The sequence below is a fragment of the Melanotaenia boesemani genome, chromosome 18, assembly GCF_017639745.1.
Source record: "Melanotaenia boesemani isolate fMelBoe1 chromosome 18, fMelBoe1.pri, whole genome shotgun sequence".
Lineage (NCBI taxonomy): Eukaryota > Metazoa > Chordata > Actinopteri > Atheriniformes > Melanotaeniidae > Melanotaenia > Melanotaenia boesemani.
In genome coordinates this window covers 29657285-29684675 of record NC_055699.1, presented here as the reverse complement: position 1 = coordinate 29684675, position 27391 = coordinate 29657285, and the positions used below count along the sequence as shown (strand labels likewise).

At 40.6% G+C, this 27391-nt stretch overlaps 1 protein-coding gene across 1 annotated transcript in view; it reads left to right on the top strand.

The window, feature by feature from the left end:
• Nucleotides 1-27391, top strand: part of kcnh2b (potassium voltage-gated channel, subfamily H (eag-related), member 2b) — a 338190-nt gene that overhangs the window by 284117 nt on the left and 26682 nt on the right. The window contains exons 7-13 of the mRNA XM_041968155.1: nucleotides 10367-10546; nucleotides 10748-10851; nucleotides 10938-11076; nucleotides 14674-14828; nucleotides 14936-15030; nucleotides 15147-15287; nucleotides 23634-23833. Coding sequence (XP_041824089.1) covers nucleotides 10367-10546; nucleotides 10748-10851; nucleotides 10938-11076; nucleotides 14674-14828; nucleotides 14936-15030; nucleotides 15147-15287; nucleotides 23634-23833 — 1014 coding nt within the window. The remainder of the gene's footprint in view (nucleotides 1-10366; nucleotides 10547-10747; nucleotides 10852-10937; nucleotides 11077-14673; nucleotides 14829-14935; nucleotides 15031-15146; nucleotides 15288-23633; nucleotides 23834-27391) is intronic.

Below are 27391 nucleotides of genomic sequence, written 5' to 3'. Positions count from 1 at the left end.
TCTCTGTCCTGCATGATTACACAAAAGTGGAGCAATGTTGGATTTTTTTCCAATATTCTCATAATTTTTGTCATTTTACTAAACAGAAAAATGTGGTGTTTGTAGGTTTTATTGTAATAAATTGTAACTCTTTTTCACTTTGGATTTATAATTTAATATGTTGATAAAATAGGTTAAAAACATTGTTGTCAGTTCATAAATGTTACATGAAAGAGAAAACATATGTCTAGTGGAAATTCTGATTAGAAATCAGAATCCAGCCACACTGACTGGTAATGAGAATAGTTTGTTTAGGGCACATTTATACCAACCTTGATTTAAACCCTCGGCTGTTTGCCTGGAAAGTCCGGTTCGTTTTGGGGTATTGTGAGCAACTTCTGTTTTATCAAGTGGACCAAGTACAGGAAGCGGGCTACAAAACAAAGTGCATTGTGGGTTCAGCGCATGGCATTGTGGGTAAACACAACCAAAACATACCCATGTGGACGACAGGCGGACGGAGAAATGGCTAGACGTGGAAGAATTCGGTAAAAGTTGTTAGGATCTCTGATGCAGCTCCATGTTCAGCTGATATGTGGTAGAAACAGAAGTAGTTGCACCGGTTTTCTTCTTTGTTGTGTCTCTTGGTCAAGAATTCTGCACCCCCTAACAAAACCGAGTCCCCAGTCAGACCGAGTCTAGTGGACTATCCTGGTGTAAATGCTCCCTGGTTATCAGGACTTTGCTGAGGGGTTACCTTTGAGCTTAAACAAAGTTTAAATGTCGGCTCTGGTGATAAATATCTTTCATTTTAAGGACAAAAAAAAATCATATTTTCACCTGGAACTAACCTACCTCTGGAAAAGGGTCTCTGCTATTACATTTTAATGTCAGTCATGAAGTGGTACTTAGAGATATGTTCATACCTTCTGAGGTGGTACGTGATGATAAACGTTTGAGAACCACAGTGTTGCATGACGATGTTGTTAAAGTGAGCTAATGCTGTGTCAGAAGAGTTTCAGGCAGTTTTCTAGCTGTGCCTCCTCTTCGGTGTTGATTTAACCATTTTTAGAGGGCAAGAACTTGGACAAACAAAATGTAATTAAAAAATAAATAAAGTTGGTGCTTTTGCATATTCAACCTACTCCACTTATTGTATGATTTCTGCAGAGAAACTTTGGTGTATAAATGTGTGACTTAACACAACTTTAACCTCCTCTAGGGAAGGTGTGGGTAACTACAGTTTTGGGGGAGTTTTTCTTTCTGTGATCAAAGTAACGGTGGTACTGCAGCCCCCACCTGGAACTGTGTGCAAGCAGGCTTGATTTGATGCTGCAATAATTAAAGGGTATCAAACAGCCGGGCTTCAGCAGCCTCACCGTCACTGCTTTCTTCTGTTTACTGTAAAAAATGAAGGCTGTAAAAAATTTAATGAGCTTCTTCTTTGCTCTTGTTTGAGCTTTGCAGGCACAGCCCATTTCGAATACCGAGTTTGGGCATAAGTGAAAGCTGTTGTCTGACTGGGTATAAAGTATTGATCAGGTCGTCATGGTGAATTTATTGATCTTAAGCTTAACAATTAAAGAAATGAACAAGGAGCCAGATGTCAGACTGTGACCTGAAAGCTGGTAGATGAGAGTATGCCCAAAGGAACAAATAAAACCCCTGTAAAAATGTGGCTGAAGAGCACTTCCTCGTGTCTCTTCTGAGGTGTGGTGGTCCAGCAGCTCCAAAATGAGAGGCTGCATTGATTGGGATAAAAACCTAAATCTCCTATTTTTCTTACAGTGGTCATGTTCTAAGATAGAAATAAAAGTTTGCAGCTGCAGCATGTTTCCTGTTGGGAGGCTGGTCTGAACCACCAGGTAGAATGATGCCTCTACAGGTGTGTCCCAATTCAGGCTCTGCACACTTCGAAGTGCGGAGTCGTCGCCACATACGTCATCGCAGTGCACAAAGTAGTGTCCCAATTCACAGGATTAGAAGGAGCCTTTGAATCCACCCTTCAAATCCGCACTTCGTTTGGCCCCTAACGAAGCTGGTGATATATCCTTCACAGCCTCTTTTCTCCCACAATTCATTGCGCACAAGACGGTGGTGAATCAGCAACCAAGCTCAGAAGAGTACGTTTTAGGTTTCAGTCTTTTTTTTTTTAACTACACTTTAGTAGAAACGGTACAAAACACATTAATGGCATGTTTATTAAATGGTGACATTAAAAGTCAGTAATATTTGTAGATTTTTTTAAGGGGTTAAGGAAGTGTGTACCGGCTGGAAAACAACAGTGCCTCAGACCATGTTTTTTTTTTTTTTTTTGTTTGATTTTTGTTTTGTTTTGTTTCTTTTTTTTTTAACTTTACATTTTTAACAATATAATTTATTGTAAATTCTTTTTTTATATACATTTTAAAAATTCTTTTTTGTTATATTCAATTTAAAATGTATGTAATTTAGAGCAATAACACATTAATCACCAATATTTGTCACAGATGTTTTCTAAGCAAAATTAGAAAACCCCCAGACATATTTATTCATATGTTACAGCAGACATCTGGTACCTTATGCACTTTATAAGAAAAGAAACATTTTCTTTGAAAAGGCAGCTAAGAGGCATGTTTTTGCATTTTTAGTGTGACAATAAAACGTTTTAAAAATTTTTATTTGTTGTATAGATCGTCATTTTGTCTTTTGTTTTTATGTAGCTCTGTAAGCTTAAGTCAAATTTTAATAAGTGCAAAATGTCTTTATGTTCTTTATACGATTACTCAATTAATCGTCAAAATAATCGATAGATTTCTCGATTAATAAAATAACTGATAACTGCAGCTCTAATTTATATTTTTATGTATTTTACATTTAAAACATAATTTTCAGAATTTTTTTTAATTAATTTATATTATTGATTTGTGTATTTTTTTTAAAACATTTGCAATTTAGATAAATATTAATACCCAATATTTTTCATAGAATATTTCCTCTACATGTGAGTCCAATAAAGTGTGAGGGGAATGAAACTATGAATTTTCCTCATGAGGTTCTACAGAGTTTAGAAAAACTGACCAAATGAATTATGGATCAGCTTTGCTCAGGTTTGAATAAAACAAGTTCAATGAGAAATCAGTGCAGGGAGTATTGCATCTCAGTAAATATTAATTAGACCAGTCCTGCTCTTAGGATTGGTTGATAATAACAAATAATAATCAGCATAACTGACACTATTAACACATTTGGTTCCAGACTTTCTGCTTGTGTAGGATCACTTATTATTCGCCAGCAGTGGACTCTTCTTGTTTCTGTACTCATGCAGGAGTTTGAGACGCTTTCAATGCGTGAAGTTTCACTTTTCATGGTCTGAAGCATAACAGGGAGTGAAGGAGGTGTTCATATGACACTTCCGGGGGTGTCCCGAGCCACTGCACTAGAGATGACTGGAATAACTCTTCAGTTTGATCTGGAACAAAGAACCAGTTGGAAAGAAGCCTAAAAATATCTTTAGAACTGAGCTGAAAGGAGTTTTTGTTGTTGTTCATATGAGTATTTATTTGCCTGCATGTTTGGACTGGTTCTTATTTATTTATTTACACTATTGGTTGTTGTTATTGTAATTTTTCCCTTAAATTTGCAACCGTCTCCACAAGCTTTCCTGCCAAATGAATCACACAATGAAAGAGGTGGAAGTCTTCCAAAGCCATCAACACTTCTACCAAGCAGATGGATGATGCCTGTAGCTGTGTTAACACTCATCGGGCTGTTTCTTTATGTTTGCTCCTCTTCAAGATCCTCACACATGTTTCAGCAGGCAGGGTGTCAATTTTAATAAAGGGCAAAGTGAGGGCTGAATTTGGAGGTGCTGCTGGGTCATCCAGCTCTGGACAAGGCTGATAAAGATATTTTTCAATTCTGTCGGCTGCCTTTCTTAGTCACACACTGCCTAAATCAGTTCCTCTGCGCTTCCAGCAAATCGCACCAATTAGCAGTGAGTTAGTCGAAGCATATGAGAAGCTTGGAAAGTGCTGTCGTGCTGTCTGGCAAGCAGCTTCATCTTTGTCTCAGTCTTCTACTGATGGAGGATTTGATGGAAGGCATAGATAGACACCACTATGACATTGTATGTGAGCGTATTTGGTTTGACTTAGCCTGTAAAAAGCAGTGGTCACCTTCAGACTCAGTTTCCGACTGCAAGCTTTTCTTCTTTGCACTGATTTAGAACTTTTTAAACTTATTCATCTTAACTTTGATAAGTAAGGAATATGGCGGCGCAGGCTCAAGCAATGCCTCCAGGCTCCAAAGCCAGATTTTATTCCACCCAAACTGCAGTGGACCACAAAGGCCCTCAGCATCCTCCCTGTGTGGCTCAGGAGACGGAGGAGTCAGCGTAAACAAAAGCGGGGCAATGGGAGCGTGCTAAGCTACACGCTAATCCACACAGACTGGCTCTGCCCAGACTCCTCCTTGCCAACGCCAGGTTTCTCGCCAACAGACTGGTTGAAATTCATCTGAGGATCGTCACACTCAAGACTGACAGCTGTGTGGCAGTCTTCACCGAAACCTGCCTGGACAACAATATCCCTGACGCAGTGGTGGAGCTAGCAGGGCACTCTTTGTTCCGTGTCAACCGGACTGCAACTTCGGTTAAAACCAAAGGCGGAGGTTTGGCGCTGTAGCTTCACAACTCGTGTTGTACAACTACGAACATTATTGGAACCTTTTGCTCTCCCGACCTGGAATATCTGGCAGTGAAGTGCAGACCGTTAAAACTGGTTAGAGAACTCAGCTCAGTCATGATCATAGCAGCCTACATACCACCGCAAGCTAATGCTAAGTTAGCGCTGGAGGAGCTGTTCTGCCTGATCACAGGGCAGATGAACGCTAATCCAGAGGCGGCTGTGATCATGGCTGGGGGCTTTAACCACGTGGAAGGTAAATCTGTCCTCCCCAAATTCCACAAATTCATAACTTTCCAGCAAGAGACTTTTATATATTGGAACAGGTTTACTGTAACATACCAGGAGCATACAAGGCTGCAACAGCTCCTCACTTCACGATGTCAGATCATATTTTTGAGTTGATCCCTGCCTACAGACCACTGATCTGCAGGACCAAACCCACCACCAGAGCCATTCAGGTTTGGACTGAAGAGGCTTCCTCAGCCTTACAGGACTGTTTTAAGCACACAGACTGGGGAGTGTTCAAAGAGGAATACACATCATCCATGCTGTCTGCACTGATACTGTGCTACCCACAAAACCAATCACAGTACAATCAGAAACTGTGGGTGGACAGCACAGTTTGGTCCCTACTATAAGCCCGGGATGCAGCCCACAGAGCAGGAGACAAACTGGCTTACAGCAGGGCCCACAAGGAACTGAAAAAGGGCATCACAGAGTACAAGGGCAGAGACCAGCAGATCAGCCATGACCTCACTCTGCCTTCCACGCTTCAACACTCCAGGCAGCAGAAGTACTGTTCACCCTCCAGAGGCGGAGCATCAGCCTACCCTGCGGCTGCACCAAGTGACCTCCGCCCTGAGGAGGATCGACATCAACAATGCTGCAGGTCCAGATGAGGTGTCAGTTCTGACACTAAAATTGTGTGCAGACCAACTGGCAGAACATTTTTCTGGTTATCTTCAACATGTCCCTGCAGCTTTCCATGGTTCCTGTCTGCCTGAAGTCCTCCGTCACTGTGCCTGTGCCCAAAGAAATAACCATTACTTTTCACAGATTAATGCGGAGATAAGGACTGAAGCGTAGGCTGATGAGGTGGGAGGCAGAAAGGTGCAGAATGAAGGTTTTACTTACATTAACTAAAGACAAACCAAAGGACACATGAAGACATGAAGACTACACAACATAAGACTACAATGAACTGGCAGGATGTAAGTGAAACCAAGGTGTATATATACAGATGTGAACTAACAGGGAACAGATCAAACCAGGTGTATTAATGAACAGGAAGCAGCATTTCAGAGAGGCAGAGTCTCTCAGATGGAAAGATGGACAGAGGTTCACCAATCTGAGACAAACTGAGTCTAACATAAAATCAAGACGTTGAAGATCGCACCATCTACAGTGTATAACATCATCAAAAGTTTTAGAGAATCAGGAGGAATCTCTGTACGTATGGGACAAGGCAGAAGGTCAAACTGGATGTTGGTGATCTTGGGATCCTCAGGCAGCACTGCATTAAAACCAGTCATGATTCTCTACTGGAAACCACTGCATGGACTCAGGAAGACGTCCAGAAACCACTGTCTGTGAACACAGTTCACCCTGAAACCTACTAATGCAGGTTGAAGATCATCATGCAAAGAAGAAGCCAGATGTGAACAGGATCCCGAACCAGCGCCGTCATCTCTGGACCAAATCTCATTTAAAATGGTCTGAGGCAAAGTGGAAACCTGGATGAAAATGTGAACTAGTTTGTGGAAAGCATGGACGGCGTGTCCTGCAGACTAAAGAGGAGAGGGAGCATCCAGCTTGTTATCAGTGGACAGGTGAAAAGCTGCATCTCTGATGGGATGGGGCTGCATTAGTGCCTATGGGGTGGGCAGCTTCCACATCTGTGAAGCTCCATCAATGCTGGAAAGTACATGGAGGCTTTAGAGCAACATCTGCCCCCATCCAGACGTCTCTTTCAGGGAAGACCTTGCAGGTTTCAGCAAGACGAGGCTGAACCACATCCTGCATCCACTCGCAATAAACTTTACTCAACTCAACTCTACTCGCAATAAATTATGGGTTGATGGGATTTGATATGTTTTCTGTTTTCATTTACATTTTAAATGACCCAAACTTGTTATAGATGTAAATCAGGCAGATCAGTTTCTGGAATAAATGTTAAACTTAAGTAAAGCAATGTTTGCTGATTAAGCTGCGCTCTGTAAACTGACAAACGGAACAAACAGCATGTTGTGGGTAAAGTGAGAGAAACATATCGTCCTGATAACCCACAAAGCTAACGCCATCAACTTCTCCCTCCGGTGCTGTTCTCTAATACAACTTTGCCCCGTCTGCACAGGAATGTGTCTTGACATCTGCACTTTTAACAGTCCTCATGGCAATGATTTTTAGTCTCACACAGATGGCTAAAAATAAGCCTTAAAATACTCCAGGAGGGGACTCACAGCTGAGGGGGGGCACTTGACTGATCCATGTTGGGGGTGGTGGTTTGTAGATTACATTTACAAAATTAAAATGGTTGCTTCCATCACAATATATCTAAGAGACCAGACGTTATGATTTTTTTTTCTTGGTCCACTACATAATCTCCACCAACAGAGTGAAAATATCAGTGTAACTTCATGCAAGCTTTAAGAGTTATAGATGCTTAAAGATAAAGCGACTGGATGAGACTGGATGAAACATGAAACAGCTGGCAAAATTACAGAGAATACAAAAACTGAAATATTTCTACCTCATTTTTAATAAATCAAGCAAATGTTAAGTCTCCATGTTTTGACTTGAATGAAAACAGTTCTTGAGGAAACAGAGAAGGAATTAAAAATATCAGACGTAAAGCAGTGATGGATGGTGGATACAGAGATGAGTCCATTTATAAAAAGAATCTTCTTGAACTAATTGAAAATAATTTTGCAACCTTGTTTTATATAAAACCAAATCACGCTTTTCTCCTTACTTTTTACTTCCTTCATGGTCCTTATATTGAAAATATGGAATAAAGTAGTTATCAGGCACTTGAATAATAGTAGAGGCAAAATGGAAATCTTCTATAAGATTTCATTGTTATGTTTCTGTCACATGCATTTGGTCCTAAAACAACATTCACCATACCAAAATATATGTAACAGTAGCTGACCAGAAATATTCAATATTTAATAGTTTCATTCTAAAAGGTATCATATACCTGTACCTATATATCGTAGATTATTTACGAAATTTTAACTTTTGGAATTAAATTATGAAAGAATTATTAAAGGATGGTACCTCACTCGTTTTGTGTCTTTCATGCTTTCTATGCTTTACAGTTGGAACCTCGAGCACTTTAAACTTCTATCTTTGTTTTCTAGCATGTTGTGTGACTGTGTGAATGTGTGACTGCTAAACAAATCTTCCTACTGTACAAATAAAGCAACCCGAACAAAAAGAAATGAACTAGTATGCACCATTTAAGTAAAGAGAACATGAAATTAACTAAACCACTTTTAAAAAGTGCCTCAGCTATCACACATCAGGCAGGTAGGACTCTGAGACCAAGCAGCTGAATATAATTTATTATGTTTTCCAGACAATTAGAAATCCAGATCAGACAGGCAGAGGACAAGGTCCAGTACTTCATGTACTGCTAACTTCAAGTTAAAAGACATGTTCCCTAATGTTAAAATTACAAAAAATCTCTTTATTTTTTGTTCTCACAACATGACAACTGGAAATGTGGTGGCACCAAAGTGACTGCTTTGCTTTTCTAAATCTATTATTACCTTCATGTTGATCCCTTCACTCTGAAAATGGCCGTGAAATTCAAATAGAGGCTTCTCCCACAGACAAAATCATAACCAAGTAAATGAAACAAGGTTGTTGTTTGTTGTGCAGCTGCACATAGGATGGTTAGCTGGGATTACTTGAATGTTTACTCTAAAGAAAAACCTTATGATTTGAACAAAGCATACTGACTTATAAACTATGGACAGAAATTAACTCGTGTTTTAATTGTTAAATATTGTAGATTTATTGTTGTTACATTTAAAACTTGCCAGATTTCTTCAGTGTAATAAGCAGATAAAAAGAAGGAAAGACCTTTAAAAGATTAGAAAGCTAACTGTTGGAACTGGAGAGTCTGAAAACAGGATGAATGTCTGATGGATGAAAAGTGACTGAGCTGCTGGCTGAGTGGAAGAGGAGGCGAAGGTGGAGAGGTGCAGCAAGGATTGTTCCACGGAGAACAGAGCGATGCGGGAAGAAAGGATGAAATTAGAAGAGACAAAGGATTTAACAGGTCAAGGTGAGGGCAGGAGGAAGTGAGGGGGTGGGGGGAGGGGTGTGAAATGTAAGAAAGCTAAATTGAGTGAATCGGGGGGAAAAAACAAAGGTGAGAGGTGAAGGAAGAACCGTGAGCAATCGTGTTTTATTCAGGCCTCTGAAGTTTCTCTCTGGTTGTGATTTACTCTGATAAAAAGATAATGAGCCAACAGATTGCATCAAATCTTCTCTTTGATTCAGTCCTCCATCCTGAGCTGCACGAGGTGACAGTGGAGAGGAAAAGCTCTATCAGAACCAGGAAGGACGGGCATCTGCCTTGACTGGTTGGGGGTGGAGAGGACAGGAAAGAGGGGTCAACAAGCAGCATAACTCTAAACCAGGGATACCTGCTGAGAAAGAAGAAGAGAAACACAAATTAATGTCAGCAATGTCCGTATTTTATCTGGAGAAGGAAGAGTAAAGAAGCATGCAGTAATTCTCGTTCTTATTGAATCAGCCATGGTGAAGTCAAGACAGCCACTGTGCTGATATCCAGCTGCAGGTGTGTGACAACATGCCATAAAGTGAAGCTCAGCTGTAGCGTGATGCTCCAGACTGGAGTTGTGAAGTGTGCTTTCTCAGCCTCAGGATGCTGCAGGACAACAACAGCTTTAGGAACGTACATAATGAATTTCAGCAGGTCATCAAAACAAGCAAAGAGTTTTAATATTAGAAAGTTATGTAGTGTTGCTTTTAAGGTAGAGAGGGTGTCTGCTTACTGAAGCCAAACAGGGAGCTGGTTCCAGAGAGAGGAGTCTGATAAATGAAGGCTCCGCTTCAGCATCTTCAGGATCCCACTGTTTGACTGTCAGCCAGCCTCTCACATGCTTTCATTCATGCTCATCCACACAAGAGTAGTGCACACTTTTGAATACATTACTGCAACTAAAGCTACTTAGTGCTGCACCCTAATACCACAGATTTCATTCCTGAGGTCTCTGAGCCTTATGTCTCTATGCTGCTTCTTGCCATTTTAATCGTTCCTCTGGTATCAGTGCAGTCATGGCTGCAGAGGTTGAATGTGTGTGTGTAAGCCTGCAGCATGTGTTTCTCTACCAATATCTCTGCATTTGTACATCCAGCGTGATTGTGTGTCTGCGTGTGTGTGCCTGGGAGGGTAACCTTAAGCGGGTCAGTGCCTTCATAACAGCTCTCTTCATCTTCAGTGGACACTTGATCTGTTGCTTCATTTGTACAACAGTGTTTTACCAAGTGAAGGCACAGTAAACATGATGGAACTTCATGGGTATTTTATTGACCCTCTTTATGTATTTATGCTGGATGGAAAACATATTCATACAATATACAGAAGTAACAGCCAAATGGTTTCATGGTGGTATTCTAAATTCCCCTCACTGCTTCCTGTTACCCACATCTGATTGCTGCACTGGCCTCCTCTCTCCACCCAGGTGCTGTCTTTGGGTGCAGACGTGCTGCCAGAGTACAAGCTTCAAGCTCCTCGCATCCACAAGTGGACGGTGTTGCACTACAGCCCCTTCAAGGCGGTGTGGGACTGGCTCATCCTGCTGCTGGTCATCTACACAGCCATCCTGACGCCCTACTCAGCCGCATTCCTCCTTAATGACCAGGTGAGCTCTGGGCTCTCCTCTTAAAGTAAAACTAAGCTTTACTCATAATGCACAAAGGTAGAAAGCAGTAGTATGATAAGAAGATGTAGTTCTTGAACAAGGAATGCCTTCCTGCTAATGGATCTGGAAGACATGTTCTGTTGCTGGTGTTGGATGATAATTTCTATCTTCATGTCTCTTCTCTGATGTCTCTGCTCTCAGGAGGAGGCAGCCATGCAGAGATGTGGTTACTCCTGCTCTCCTCTCAATGTGGTGGACCTCATTGTGGACATCATGTTCATCATTGACATCCTCATCAACTTCAGGTCTGAGCTGTGATGTTTGTCCTAGAAACAGCTGCAGCAGAAGTCTAATGTGGGTAATAACCAATGACCTCTCCTCCGTCTTTCAGGACAACATATGTGAACTCTAATGACGAAGTCGTGAGTCACCCGGTGCGCATAGCTGTTCACTATTTCAAAGGCTGGTTCCTCATCGACATGGTGGCTGCTATTCCCTTTGACTTGCTCATCTACCGCAATGGAGAAGAGGTAAAGACGTGATGTGGGAACAGAGAGATGGTGGATGTGTTTATGAGATAAAAGGAGAAGGAAGGAGAGACAGATTTTTACTTGGTGATTAAATTTATTGTATGATTTGAGGAGTTGTGGTGCCTCTGTTTGACCTAATGGTAGATCTCTGAGGCGTGCATGTGTGCAGCTGAGTCTTCAGCATTTTGCAGCATCATAATCAAACAAAGTAGTTGTTTCACGTCAGAGATCTGAGACACGAAAACATTTCTGCTGTGGTTCCATCTGCAGAGAAGTCAGATGATGGGATAAAATGAGGGATTTGAGGTGCAGATTGTGTAATCTGGGGCTAACTATTATAAAACATTACTGGACAAGAATGTTCTCTTTACTTAGACTCAGAATAAGCTTTATTACCATTTTAAACTATTTGACATCACAAGAATAAAACACAGCTTCTCGGTCTCGGTATGTGCAGCCTGACTACTAAACTGTAGCATTTAAAATAGTAGAATAAAACCACAATAACATACCTTAAATAAATAAAACAAATAAGAGAGACAAAAAAATTCCCCTTAAAACTTCTTTGTATAATGTACAATATTGCAAAATGTACTTTAGGAACAGCAGTAACTGAAGGTGTTTGGTGCAGAGCAGAACTGCCACTCCAACCGCATCATCCTGAACTGCAAGGAAGGCACCAAATGCTGTAAAGTTATAAATATTGTAGCATTCTGAATGGCCATATGTGATCCAGTCCTGTTAACTATTTATTAACACGAAGAGCAAATGGACCTGAACAGAACCACCCCCTTTACTTCCAGCCAATCATACTGTAGATCTCAAATAAAATACATCATTGTTGACATTGATTGGCAGGTTTGGGATATCTGAGGTTCATGGCCAGATGCCCCAGAGAAAAGGACGTGTCAGCACACCACCCAACCTATCCCCCTCCCAATCTTCAATGCTTCCTCCTCATTCACCTTGAGTGAAAGTAGACTTGACCAAGAGAAGTTGATGTCGTCAGGCGGTCTCCATTGTTCATTGGGTGTTTCGACTGCAATGGTGGCATGATCACTGCTCATCTTCTCCTCATGGTTTCCAGCTTATCTCCACTTTCCAGTTCCAACAAGAAGCTTTGTCTGCCGCCTCCTCCATCTTTCAGGCTGCTGCCTTCCTCTCTTTCCTTATTACCCCTACAGCTGTGAGCATTCTGCATGATGACTGTTCTGATTAAATCCTCAACTGGTAACAGCCATGCCTTCCATCCCTTTTCCTTACACTCGTGCAGGAGGTCCTGGTATTTAGCACTTTCACTGTTTACACTGAAAAGTGTTTCATTTGGAGATGGCGGTTAAGCTTACTTGGAAACATAGCATTGTTGGATAGCTTTTCACCAATACCAAGCCTAATGGATTGAGTGTCGTTGCATCCCCGGTCAAAGCAAATCCAAACAAAATATAGCTTTCACTGTATTGCCTCGCTCAAGAGACTTTGCTCAAGGTTATCCTCTTTGCTTTCTTTTGACCTCCACTCATACTAGGGCCTTCATCTGGGTCCAAAGTTGGTCCAGGGCCCAGTTCAGGGTTGGCATGTTTCCTTTTCAAAAACTTCTCCATCACTGTCAACATAGACTTGCTAGCCACAGTACCCCTGTCATTACCACACATCACATCCATGCATCACTAATTCTCTCGTCTCAAAATACAAGGCAATCAGCTACCTTCTGCCATCTTCTGATATGGAAGAGTATTACATGGTTACTCTGCCAGTCACTACAGTACAGACACTCCACAGTGGCATATTTTTTGCAGATAATAATTAATTTGTTTCAGAAAGGTTTTTTTAGGTGAAATTGGATCATATCCACACCTGACTATCTCTCATGGAATGCATGAGTTAACAGTGAATTAATGTTAAACAGTGATGGTCTATTAAGTGTGAAGGAATCACAAGAATCCACATTGAGATCATCAATCATCCTTAATCATAAGTTAGACGTTAGTTAAGTATATGATTTTACTGTTATTGAAACGTGTTACCATTAATTTAAATTGTCACCACAGCACCGGCCCATGACACATGTAGTGATCGAGCATCATTAAACATTAAGCTATTGTTTGTCTCAGACCAGCAGCTATGTTATGATCTGAGAAAAATGAGTCTGGAGACATTTCATTTTCACGTTGAAATCTACGTCGATAAAATGTAGCATGACATTTATATACGGCTCTATGGTGCGGCTTGACCACAGGTCCACAGCGGTGGCGAAACATTGGACTGTAGCCACGTTCTTCACAACACCCTCACCAGACTCATCATACAGGGCAGGAGAGACAATCCACTAACACGGAGACGAGATGGCAGTGATACTGTTTGTCCAAAGTGTTGATGAGTTTCTTTAATCCCGGGTTGTTCACTGTGTTAACTGAGCACTGGTCTTTGGTGAAAAAATAAAGTTATGTTTGTTTATAATGTTTGTTATCGCTTTGTGTCTCTGGGAGCGGGTGGATTATTTAGTCGCAACATTTCAGTCTAACTTGAGAGGTGTTGGCAACTCGCATTGAATAAAACTAAAGCAGTCGGGGTTGTGGGAGGAGTCTGCAGCAGAGCACTGCAATGCCAGTTGCACTCAATTTGCAAATGAAAACAGCACAAGAGTAAACTGACAAAGAGCAAAAAATCGGATCATTTCATTTTTATAATGGTTGAAAACCCAGATCATAATTGAGATTAAAATTCGATTAATTGCCCAGACCTATTCCTAACTGAAACCAGACTGAAACAATCAGATTGTTTAGGGGCAAAAAGCAAAATCTTTCTACTGTAAGGTTTTGCTTTTGTGAACTGCCTGTAGACCAAACCAAAATGTCAAGAGCAACACCTCCCTGCAAGTTTGATCCATATGAGCCAGTTAGTGGTGGACAACTAGCCGTTGATGAAGTGATCACAATACGTCAATAAAACAACTATTTTATTACTACCGTAGTTTGTGTCTGTTATTTTAGGAACAGATAACAGTTTACATTTTCTGCTGTGTTCCAGGTGAATTTACTCTGACACAGTGACACTTCTGTAGTATTCTCACATGTCTCAGCTTTCTGGTGAGACCAAGATAATACACACAGCTCTTGTAGTGTGAAGATAGAAGCAGTAAGGAGGCTGGAAAAAAAGGCCTCGTCAAGAAAGAGTGTTTACAGAGAAAAAGTAAAATCAAATTAAACACCTTAAAAGTGAAGCATCTTTAAAGTTTAAATACCAACATCCGCTTCATTGATACTGTCTGACAGAGCCATGAAATAGGAGGTTTTCCTCAACAGAGAGGTCTTCTTTACTGTGAGGAGCAGGACTAGGCTCTCTGCCAGCGCAGTAATAAGTCTCTTATTTATTTGTTATAGGGACACGAAGACAGCAGCTGAATACAAGCAGAGAGGCAAGGGAGTAGACAGCTCGAGTAATGAATGGGAGGCAGAATTTACCACCTCCTCAACACTGAATCACTTTGGGACAAGGCCACTGCTACTCCGCTCTGTTTGAGTGTGTTTAACAGGACGACAGCAGGTGGAAGTGCTGTGTGGTAAAGAGATTTTCTTCTTCTGTTTCTTCCCTCCTCAGACCACCACTCTGATAGGTCTGCTTAAAACTGCTCGTCTGTTGCGATTGGTGCGCGTTGCCAGGAAGTTGGATCGCTACTCAGAGTATGGAGCTGCTGTCCTCTTCCTCCTCATGTGCACCTTTGCGCTCATTGCTCACTGGCTGGCCTGCATCTGGTGCGTGCCCACCAGACTGTCTGGCACTTCAGATTCACAGAAATAAAGTTTGGATAATGTTGCAGAGCCACAGCTGGTTATGTTTTAACTCATGTTATTTGGTTCAGGTACGCCATTGGTAGTGTGGAACGGAACGGTTCGATAGGCTGGCTCCACACACTGGGGGACCAGCTGGGAAAACACTTCAACGACTCCATCCCAGGTATGAACACCTGGATAACAGAGTGAGATGCACCGGTTGTGTCATTGTTGCAAATACACATAAAGATGAACATGAGTCTCATCATGTGTCATCTCTTCTGTAAACTTCTGCTCTAGGTTCAGGACCTTCCATCAAAGACAAGTATGTGACGGCTCTGTACTTCACCTTCAGCAGTCTGACCAGTGTCGGATTTGGAAACGTGTCACCCAACACCAACTCCGAGAAAATCTTCTCCATCTGCGTCATGCTCATTGGATGTAAGTGCTCATGTCATGGATGGATAGAGGAAAGAGTGTGAAAACACACAACTAAATGGCAGTTAAGCTGCTATGAGTGTGCTGAAATATGATGGACCAGGAGGGTCTTAGAAAAAGCAATAAAGCATTTATATTACATTTAATACAATTTCAAGTTCAATAATTAATTCATACAATAAAGTGTTAGTAATTACACATTTTAAATTGAAATATTAAAGAGGATCTTCATTTTGAAATATTAATTCCTTATTAAATACTGTCATTTGTAAATGTATTTTCAAATGCTGTTTCTAAAAGGAGAAATAAATAACACAAGTCATAAATCTGCTTATAAATACCTAATTTCCATTTCATACATTTAAAAAGGTAATTCCCTTTTTCATTTCCATTTTCTGTTTCCCTCTGCATTTTTTAATCATTTTTGAAACTGCATTTCCTCAGTGGTTTACCCACTTCATTTAGTTTTTGCATGACATTTTGGGGCCTTAAATTAGTGAAAACCAAGTTTAACCAATCACAACTGCTCCTCGAAGGTAACCAGCTCTCTCATTGGTCAGATAGCCACACTTGCGTCTTTGTTTTGATTCTCCGATTTGGATAAAGCGGTCGCTAACAGTTAGCTGACTATGTCAACAGTACATAGGTCGATTGTCTTGTGCAGAACAGATTTTTCTTCAGATAATAACTGAAAACAGTTTGCTTGCTTAACTTAGAACTTTTACTAACAGTTGGTCTTAGCCAAAGAGTAGACTCAGTCTATCACAAACCACACACATGCATGGAGGGACAAAATAGTCAGTTTTACTTAATAAAAAATCAAATAAATTATTCTATAAAAAATAATCAATATAACTAGACATATATACAGAGAGAAATCTGAAAAATGTATATACATCTGTAACAATATATTTACACATATATATATATAATATAAACACATTTTGCCACACGCTAAAATATCAGTAAAATATAACAACATACATAGTAAACTGTAACAATCTAAGTTAATTTATTCTATCTAAAACATATTTTATCTAATCCATTTAACCTATCTTATATAAGTTTTCATGAAAAGGTTTTGAGGTAATACCTCTGTAAGGACTTTCTTTCTTTCTTGTACTGCCACTCTGCAAGTAAATAAAGGCGAGTTTGGCTGTGGTGAATCAAATTCTATTTCTAAAGCATTTTCATACATATACATATCACAATAAAAGTGACACAAAAACAATGTTTGCAAATAAAAAAGAATATAAAACAGCAATTAAAAATTCACACCTACTCTTTCTCACACATTCATACACACACACACTCATACCCAAAGCAGCCCCTATCTATCTCTATCTCTTATCTATTCTTTCTCTTAATGCAATAAGAATTTATTCTGGCTTGACACTATTGTGAGGAAACACTACCTTGGGATCCATCCACACCAGGACCCACCATGACCACAGAGGCTGCAACCAGGGGGACAGCCCACGTTCAGGCAGGCCGGGGCCCATGGCTGCAGTGCAGGGCCCGTAGCCATCCAGACCACAGCTATCCCTGCGGCAGCAATCCTGCAAACCAAGCAGGCAATGGGCCCACGTAGGGTCCCCATGAGGAATACACTGGAGTTAAAAATGTTAAAGGTAGACAACTAAATAAACCTAAAAATAATAATAACAAATAAGAATGAGAAGGAAGAAAAGGAAATTATTTTCCCTTTTCATTACTGCTTTTCCTGCTTCCCATAGGACACAGACTGAAGTTTCTGGCAAGTTGTTTTCTAGATATAAGGACCATTCTCTTTTAAAGTAGCTGATAAACTCAGGATCTTTAAGTAATGATGTTTTAAATCTCCAGGTTCTAGTTACTGGTTTATCATTCTTATTTCGCAGAGTTAATGATACTGGTGCGTGATTGCTAATCATAATGGCTGATTACACACATCAGCGAGCTGCTAGTTAAGAAATAATCTAATCTAGAATAGGAATGGTGGACTGAAGAGAAGAAGGTGTATTCTTTTAGTTTGGGATGGTGAGAGCACCAAGCATCACAGAGACCAAAATCCTTCATGACTGTTTTACAGTTTCTGAGGATTTCCAGACTCGATGACTTTCTGTGGTACTATGTTTGTCCAGTATAATGTTAAAATCACCTCCTATAATTAGTGTGTTATCTGAGTGACCAGAGAGTGAGGTGAAGAGGGAGTGAAAGAAGGAGGGCTCATCTACATTTGAACCATATATATTTGGAATCGATAACTAACATTTTGAATGGATAATGTAAACTTTTATAAATCTGCCTTCTGAATCTGCATTTGTGTTACCTATGTCAAAGTTTACCCTTCTATTAATAAGAGTTGCTACTCCTCACCTAGAATTATAACAAGCCGAGTACACATGTGGAAACTGGGCTGTTAAGAGAAGATCTATTGTTGAGTTTGATAAATGAGTTTCCTGTAAGAGGACGATGTCTGCCTTCATTTCCCGCAGCTAAGTTTTCCAAGTGACAAACCTCGGTGTATTCATGATCCGACAACAGAAATGAGGCTACATGCATATTACTGAAGCAAGTGTGTGCATCCCTCTACTTCTTCATGTGCATGTGTGTCTGCCAGCTGAGTGTGCAACATGGATCTGTGGATTAAATGTCTGCATGTGTGCTTGTGCTGTTCCCTCATACATTTCATGTGTGTGTTTGTGTGAATCATGCAAAGCGCTAATTTGTGTCAGCAAGCTGGGACTGATGTTCAAGTGTGTGTGTGCGCCATGGTTTACATAATTATGACAGGTGGGATTACCGTTAACTGTGACAGGGTGGGAAAGAAGAAGAGTGAAAAGTGAAACGAGTGACAGTGACAAAGGAAACAATAAAAAAACACATCCTGTTGAGAGCACTGTGGTAGAGACGGGCAGTGAATTTACTGTTAACTAAATTATCTTTAATGGCAGTTTTATGCCTTGACATGATCTAATAAGAATATGGGAAGATTAAAGCACATACCTACAAATCAGTAGAGCTACGGAGTGATGTTCGGGTTGCTGTACAGCTGTCTGTTAATAAATCATTTATCCACCACGAGCGCCTTCGGCAATGGATTTCCTCCTGATGCTAAACAGGACTCTTCGCCAATCCAGGATCTCTCTCGGATATTGGTCGTTTACACCAAAGTTTGTTCCCTTCAGTTTACAGTCCTGGTTCTTCACCTGCTCCTTCTGTATGAAGCTGATGAACTTGGCTACAATGGGTCTTGGTCTGCTGGTCCCGGGTTTTCCTCCCACCCAGACGATGGACTCTGTGAAAGGAGATGTTTTTAACCGTTTCCTCCAGGAGCTTCAAGTGAGTTTGGATGAAGTTTTTCACCGTGGTCTTGGGGTCCTCCTCCATCTGCTCTGGGATCCCTGCAAATACCAGATTCTCTCATGCTCCGCGTCTGCAGATCGATTACCATTTCCTTTATCTTCTTATTTTCCTCAGAGAGTCGGGTCACCTCTTCGGTGAGGGATTTTACCGACTCTCTGAGGCTGGCGTTTTCTGCAGCCAGAGTTTCCACCTGCTTCTGGCTGAATTCCAGTGATTCACATAACACCTGGAACTCTTCGTGGGGAATTTCTACCAGACTCAAACGCACATCAAAACTACTAAGTTTGCCATGGAAGTAGGGACATTCTCCCGTTTTTATAAAGTTTGGTTTTTATAAATCCCAAAAGTTCACAATAATTGGCCTACGCTGGTTTTTGTACCTAAACAAGCTTTATAAATGAGGACCATGATCAGAAGGCAGTGGGATTAGCTGTGGGTGTGGAAAGTGGTATGATTTAATCAGTTATACTGAAAGGTATGGATAAAGAAAAATATGTTATCTTTTAAAAAGCTGCTGCCCAGCTTGTTTGGTTGAAGACCATTTGTCCTGAGAAGAGATGGACGGTTTTAGAACAGATTAAAATGATCGATTAAAACAGCACTGAAGGCTGGACATGTTGATTGGAGCCAGGTGTTGAGGCTAAGTATCCAGCTAAAACAATCACTGCCCCTTCCGAATGGAGCAATCGGTCCAGATATAACAACGTTTTTGCCACTTGTTTTAGCAAGATTTTAAGAGCAATATAAAGTCTGATTTCTGGCTGGGAATGTCATTACACCCGACATGGATGACTACATTCTGGACGTGGGAGTATTCCTCCATCAGGTTGGGAACCAGAATAAGAAGTTTGGGGACTTTCACACCTGGAAACAGCGTACCTGTTTCTGATGTTCCTCACCACAGAGTCTCCGGTGATCAGTGGAAAGGGCTCGGCTGGTGAAGAGCACCTCTTTTGGCTGTAGCGATGGATGGACCTGGAGCAGACATTCAGCGTGACGACCCCGTTTTCTTTTTCAGCTTTTCTCTCTTGTTGCGTTTGTTCACCATTTAGCTAAGAAGGAGGAAACTACCGGTTCATGGTTCAAACCATCACGTATTTACCCCAAAGTATTGTTTTAAAAACTTGTAAAACAAACAGCTAATGATATAGTTTATCAACAGTTGTTTACTTTGGGTGATTGTCCTGCCGTGTGCATGCATGAACAAAAGTAAGGTCTAATGTGTGTTACTATGCAAACATTGCTCCAGAACCTGCTTAGGTATTGCATGGTTGAACTGTCTACCTATTCTGTGTTTTATGTGCATGATTTAATACTTCGTAGTGTGTTTTAGTAGTTAATCAGGTACACGTGACCATGTAATAAGCCCTTGGTGGAGTGTGATAGGTTATCCAGCTTTAAGCTTTATTTCCGGGTGCGGTCCTTAGGTTCATTTATTTGTATTTGCATTGCTACATTTTATTTAACCTCCTTGATGCCCCAGATGCATTTAAGTGTAATTTGGCACAGATGTTCATGCATCCCTCATGTGTTAAAGGTAGGCGGTGTGGTTGCAGGCTACACTAGATGGACAGAACACTAGTTTAATCTAAAACCCTCTAAAGGCGAATTTTTGTTCATGCGGTGTCTGCGTGCGGTCGGCCAAGGCGTAGCTGACGCTGGTGAGTTTGCTCTCGCACTCGAGCGTAGGGGGTGTTGTGCAGTTTCTCCTAGTAACCTGAAGGTGGCAGCAGAGGTGGTATCGGCCGGTAAACTCACCAGGTCGGAGTTCTATTGATGGTTCACTTCAGTTCAGTAGGTATTTTCTGTTTTAAAACAACCATGGCGTCCAGTATGGTTCGGTGTCTTTATTAGCTTGTCGAAGAAAATGAAAAATAATTTGATCAGCCTCTCATAAACTTGATCTACTGGTTGTTGTTTTTAAAAATGGTGGTTACCACACAAATTCTTTGAAAAGATCCAGATATCTGGCAACAGGTGATCCCAAACTGACCAATCACAAGGGAGTACCTCCGCGTAACCGTCTGCTTAGCAGGGGTGCACGTCAGGTCTGAAAGAGGTGAGCCTCTGCGGAGCTACGCTGAGCCTACAGTGGAGACGCAGATGCAAACGCTGCACAATAAATCCGCCTTAACTGTATTATTAACCCCTTTCCTGACTTGACTTTGGTGGTTTTATGGCTCATTTGGCTTATTTGACTAAGTTAATATATTGCCAGTCATATATGTCCAATGCTTATTATTTATTATGGAATTTCATACAATTATACAGTATTATTAATATTATTTGTACTTTATTTCTTTATAGATTGCACACAAACGCATACCATCCTATAAACCAACTCCAATATTAAAGTGTTCTTGGAATTGTTTTCTCCGTGCCCTTGCCTCTGATCGGAGCTCTGTCGAAAGAAATCAGACCAGCAACATCCTCTCAGAGTGTCCCACTCTATCACAGTGATGCTGCTGTAGGACTTTTATCACTGCTGCACAAACACTCACACTTCAGTGATAAAAGAAAAATCTGTTTTTAATCCGGATCATCACTTTTATCAGTTTCTTCATCAGTTATACTTATGATATATGAATTCTGCATTATGATCTAGAACATGGTAGAAATTACTTAGAACAACATATAGAAGTATATTACATGCTGCACTTACTGATCATTGGACATCTGAAGTTTCCCCAAGGGAAGGTCAGTTAACACTACATATTTGTAGCATTGGCTTGTTCTGTTGATACAATACAGTAAAAACAGGCAGATTTCATGTTTAATTCAGTCATGTAACTTTCACACTTTCATTCAGATGGGACAGTGCCTATCCCATAATATAAGTCAGAAGACATGGACCAATGGTGTCAAAGGACTGTTTGAGTATCTCAGAGGGATATATGTCCAGAGGGCTGCTGAACCACCTCAGAGAGTTGCCGTAGCAACACTGGCTCAAACTGATCGCAGACAGCAGAGGCCACTGGAGGAGCACATACCTGAACAGTGCTGTACAGGCTAATAAAGACTATTTTGTTTACAAAATAGTTAAGAAAATAATTACAGGTAGACTGTGTTGCAGTTTTCAGGACATCAACAGGAGGATTAATGACCTTAGATCTGATCATTTTTGGGGTATTTTCTATTTCTTTTTCTACTGTTTTGAATTAAATGCAGTTAAACAAATTTTTTCATCAGAAACTGATGGCTGTTCAACAAGGCTGATATCTTTACCATTGCTTAACCTTAGAGGGCCATAAAACCACCTGAGGTTTGAAAAATTAATTATGTTTAAGTCCAAAATTAAGTGTGCATTGAATCACTTTGTCTTTGAAGTCTGAGATTTGCCTTCTTCTGTTAATCACAGAAATACAGAATGGAGCCCAGCGTTTTCACTGGGTGATGTGGACAGTGATGGGAGCTGACAGAGGTTGAAAGGATAGCAGGATACAATGTGACACAGGACACTGAAGTTCATCAAGATTACCAAACACAACTTTTTGCCCTCTACAGACAAAAAGCTTTTTAGATCAGTCAAACTTCCTGATGTCTACATGTCTACACCATTGTCCTTGGAAAAAGATTTTAAGAAATCTCATGCTTGCTGACTTACTGCAGACAGAAGACAAAACAATGTTTTCTTCAAATTATTCCCTTAAATTCAAGTAAAGTCTGAAGAACAACTTATTGGGGGGTGTTTTGTGTCCATGATTGCATTTAAAATGATCATTTAACTTTCACACTTTCATGTAAATTGTTTTTTAATTAAATTGTGTTCCATTAAAAATTTTTGATTTGCATTTTCAAGTTGATGGAAACTTCTAAATCCTGAAAAACATGCTTAGTTTAACAAAAGAGAAAGACAGACAGAAATTGATAGAAATGTCTTTGCTCTTTCCTGTAAGTCTTTACAATTTCCTGGGACAAGTGGGACACTGTCCTCTGTCCTGTTCTGCCACAGCAGTGATCCATCACTGGATCCAGACTTTAGCTGAAGCTAACCTGGTGCAGCTCAGACTATCTGCGTGTCTACAGTTTTGGAGCCACTACCCTAAATATTACAAATCAAGAGTCACTCATATATGACTCCCTTTTTCTCCATATTGACATGATAGCATCACAGATTTGCACATCCATGATGAGAATCTCCCGTTCCACCACATCCCAAAGGTCTGCTGACTGTGGAGGCCATTGTTGTACAGTGAACATCTTCATGTTTAAGAAAGTAGTTGGAGATAATTTGACCTTTCTGACATGATGCATTATCCTACTAGAAGTAGAAGATTGGTATGCTGGCAAGATGTTTTCATGATGTTTCTACCAAATTCTGAGCCTAGCATCTGAATGTGGAGCTGAAATGGAGAATCATCAGACCAGCAACGTTTCTCCATCTTCTATTGTCCAGTGTTGGTGAGTGTGTGTGAATTGTAGCCTCAGTTTCCTGTTCTTAGCTGACAGGAGAGGCATCTGATGTGGTCTTCTGCTGCTGTCAAAATCCCAGTAAATCATTTTCTGAAATACTCAGACCAACAACCATGCCATGTTCAAAGTCACTTAAATGCCTTTTCTTCCTCATTTATTTTGAACTTCAGCAAGTCGTCTTGACCATGTCTACATGACTGAATGCAATGAGTTGCTGGAACATGATTGTTAAAAATATCTAATCAGCCAATCAATTAAACAGGTGGACCTAATAAAGGTGCTGTTAAGTGTAATGTAAATGTCTTTATACAAGTGCAGACATCATGTTCAAGACTTCTACTTTCATACAGATCTTCATCATCATCATACCATCAGCTAACTTTCTGTACTTTTCTTTCTTTTAAATTTTTTTTACCTGCAGTTCTTCACGTACAATATTTTTAATCAAGCATACCCCACACAGGTGTGTGTTTGTACCTGCTAATGTAGAAGCAGTAAGTCAAAGATGTGCCTGTCAGGTTGGGTATCACTCTGTGTCTCTGTTAACGTTTCACTCTGCTTTCTTTCTGAAACTCCTTCCACTTCCAGCCCTGATGTATGCCAGCATCTTTGGGAATGTGTCCGCCATCATCCAGCGGCTCTACTCAGGAACAGCCCGCTACCACACCCAGATGCTGAGAGTCCGGGAGTTCATCCGTTTCCACCAGATCCCCAACCCTCTCAGACAGAGACTGGAGGAGTACTTCCAGCATGCCTGGTCCTACACCAACGGCATTGACATGAACGCAGTGAGTACAGACCTTCACACTAACGGCCTAACGAAGGAGAGTTACATGATGTCACACATGAGTACACACACAGTTACATATACACAGGTATACACAGAGAGATGAGGGAATTAACTTCCATGTAAAACAACTTTACTCATTTACAAAGCTGGCGTAGGTACAAAAACCGCCGTGCGCCAATTATAGTCAACTTTTGGGGTTTATAAAAACCAAACTTGGCGGGAGAATGTTCCTACCTCCACAGCAACTCTGACCTGGCATACGCAAAAAATCTGGGAAAACGGGAAACTGCGACACAAACGGTACAGAATAAAATCAAGGAAATAATGAGGTGGACAGTCTGCTGCCAACATTTACCAGTCAGTAATAGAAGATGCAAGAAGTAAGGTTTGGTCATTTATTCTAAGACCCAGCAGAGCGGGACGCAGACTGGAGTCTGGAGCATATAGAAGTGATGGAACACAGAGGTGGACTTCCATTTATTTATTTATTTATTCTTACACAATCCTTTTTAATTGTTGTCCCAATTTCCATCAAGACAGTCTCCATTGTCCACCTGGTTGATAGCAGTGATGGTGTCCCTCTGCACCTGCAGGACTTCCGCTGAGGACAGGGCTGCTGCAGTGCTGCGTGGCTTCTCTGGCCTCACCCTCTGCAACCACAGCTGCAGCACCGCCCACCCAGCTGGAACACCCAGGAACTAGAAAGAAATATTATTTAACATTAAATAAACTGCTACCAATCTCAGATGTATATGTACATATTTATTTTATACAATAAAATAAAAGACTACATTATCAGCATCATTAGTGTCATTTAGCAGACGCTTTTCTCCAAATTGACTTACCCTGCACTGTAGCATTAAGATGGTGTTACTGTTCAGCCCTGTGGGATTTGAACTTTGACCTCCCGCATGACAGACAGATGCCCTGGCTACTGAGACATCCAGCCGTACGATCCAATACCTCTGGCGTGGCTTGCCTTCTTACACGGTGTTGACAGCATCTGCCACCTGCTGCTTCTACTCTGCCTTTCTGACCCTGGTGATGCCCACACTGGGCCCACCAATCAAACCATTTTACTTTTTCCAGCATGGTCCCTAAGGATCTCAGTTTCTCATTCCAAAAAAATTCACTTCTTCCGTCTTTTCCCCTCCCGAGCCATCATGGAAATGATATGATGAATATTTATTATAGGCGTTCACCTGACCGTTTATAGCCACTATGTGGGCGTGGCAAGGCACTCCCTCACATGCGCCAACTTTAGAGTTGATTCTGGTTTTTAAACGTAAACAGGCGTGGGACGTACGACTGCACGCTTTTATGAATCTAAAAGTTTCTGTGTGCCACCTTTCCTTTTCCCCCTGCAGACCCCATCTGTTGTTTGCTTTGCTATGCACAGTTTTATGGATGAGGCCCAAGGACATTTTTAGTAAAGCCAAAAACCCACAATATATGAGAATAACAAATAATAAAAATATGTACCCATATAAAATTTACTATACAATATTAAAAGAAATATATTGAAAAATATAAACAAAAATATAATAACCTGAGTGATATCAGTGCAAATTTTAGTAAATGCTTTGGATAGAACTCCAAAGAAAGAATATTTGTTTTCGGAACAAAACTTTCTGCCCATAGATGCCTCATGTGAATGGAGCATGTTGGAAATCAGACAAATATGATGGCACGTGTGATGAAGACAGTGTGGAAAACTTGTATATAAAAAGAATGGCTCACAATAAATGGCTTACAGCTGCGACTAGGTTCGCATCGTTCATTTAAAAGAGTCATTCAAAAGAATTGGTTAGTTTAAGAACTTCACATCTCTAGTTAGCTTGGAATAGACTTTGATGGAATGATTGGCATGTATGAATCCAATTAAAATTCACAAGAATAAGAAAAAACATTTATAAACACTTTTACTCAGGCTGCAGCTCAGACGCCCACCAGAACCATGACTCTGACTCAAATACACCGTAGAGTGTTTTTATATACTGGTTGCATATGGTAGACCTCTACCTGAACTCTGAATCAAAGCTTATAGGATGCTGCTACTTAAACAAACACAAATAATCATGTATGAGGCCCAACATACAGTCAGAAACCTGACATACACACATCCTATCTGCTGCTGCATTCACTTTGTGTGGAAGTACACATCATTTTTACTGTCATTATCTCTCTCTCTCTCTCTCTCTCTCTCTCTCTCTCTCTCTACATATATATATATACATATATATATATATATATATATATATGCATATGTGTTGTGAGCTGTCTCAGGCTGAAATCAACAGCTCATGATTGAAATTCAGTAAAATTCAGTTTAGCTTTATTCACATAGCGCTAATTTACAACATCATCTCAGAGCACTTTATATATAATCAGTTCAAGCCAATCCACTGCCCTCCAATAAGTATTTATACAAGCTAATTTATAATAAATAATAGTCTAGTTAAGGAAACCAACAGATTGCATCAAAACTAAATCTTAAATTCAATCCCCCATCCTGAGCATGTACAGGGTGGCGGGCAACAGTGGAAAGGAAAAAAAAACTCCTTTTTAACAGAAAGGAAATAATCTCCAACAGAACCCGGCTCAGGAATGGGAGCCATCTGCCTCAACCGGTTGGTGTGTGGACAGGAAAGAGAAACCAACAGGCACCACAACTTTTAGCCAGGGAAGCCTGCTGAGAGAGGAGAAATATGTGAATGATGCCAATACCGACGTGTTTATGCATGGAAGATAATGAGCATAGCAATGAAAAGGCAGTGCTCAGTACAACAAGAGACTAAGCCTATGGCAGCATAACTAAGGGATGGTTATCCACCACCAACTATAAGATTTATCATAAACGATGGTTTTAAACCTGATCTTAAATATATAGAGAGGGTGTTTGCCTCCCAAACCCAAACTGTGAGCTGGTTCCAAAAGAGAGGGGTCTGATAGCCGAGGGCGCTGCTTCCCTTTGTACTCTTACAGACTCTGGGAACCACAAGTAAACCTGCAGTCTGAGAGTGAAGTACTCTGGTGGGAATATATAGAACTATGAGATATTTGATATAGGAGGAGCCTGGTCATGGAGAGCTTTATATGTAAGAAGAAGAATTTTAAATTCTAGACTAGATTTAACAGCGAGCCAATGAAGAGAGGCTAAAACTGAAGAAATATATCTCCTGCTAGTTCTCATCAGAACCCTCGATGCAGCATTTTGGATCAACTGGAGGCTTTTCAGGGCATATTTAGGACAACCCATTAACAAGGAATTTCAGTTGTCCAATCTGGAAATAACAAAAGCATGGACTAGTTTTTCTGCATCACTCTCTGACAGGATGTCCCTAATTTTAGCAATATTATGTAGGTGGAAGAAGGCGGTTCTTGAAACCTGTTTTGAATGTGAGCCAAAGGACAAGTCCTGCTCAAAAATAACTCCAAATGTCCTCACTGTAGTACTGGAGGCCAAATTAATGCCATCCAAATTAATTACATAACTAGACAATTTTGTCCTGGTTTTTCAGGTCCAAAAACAACAACCTCATTTTAAGTTTAGAAG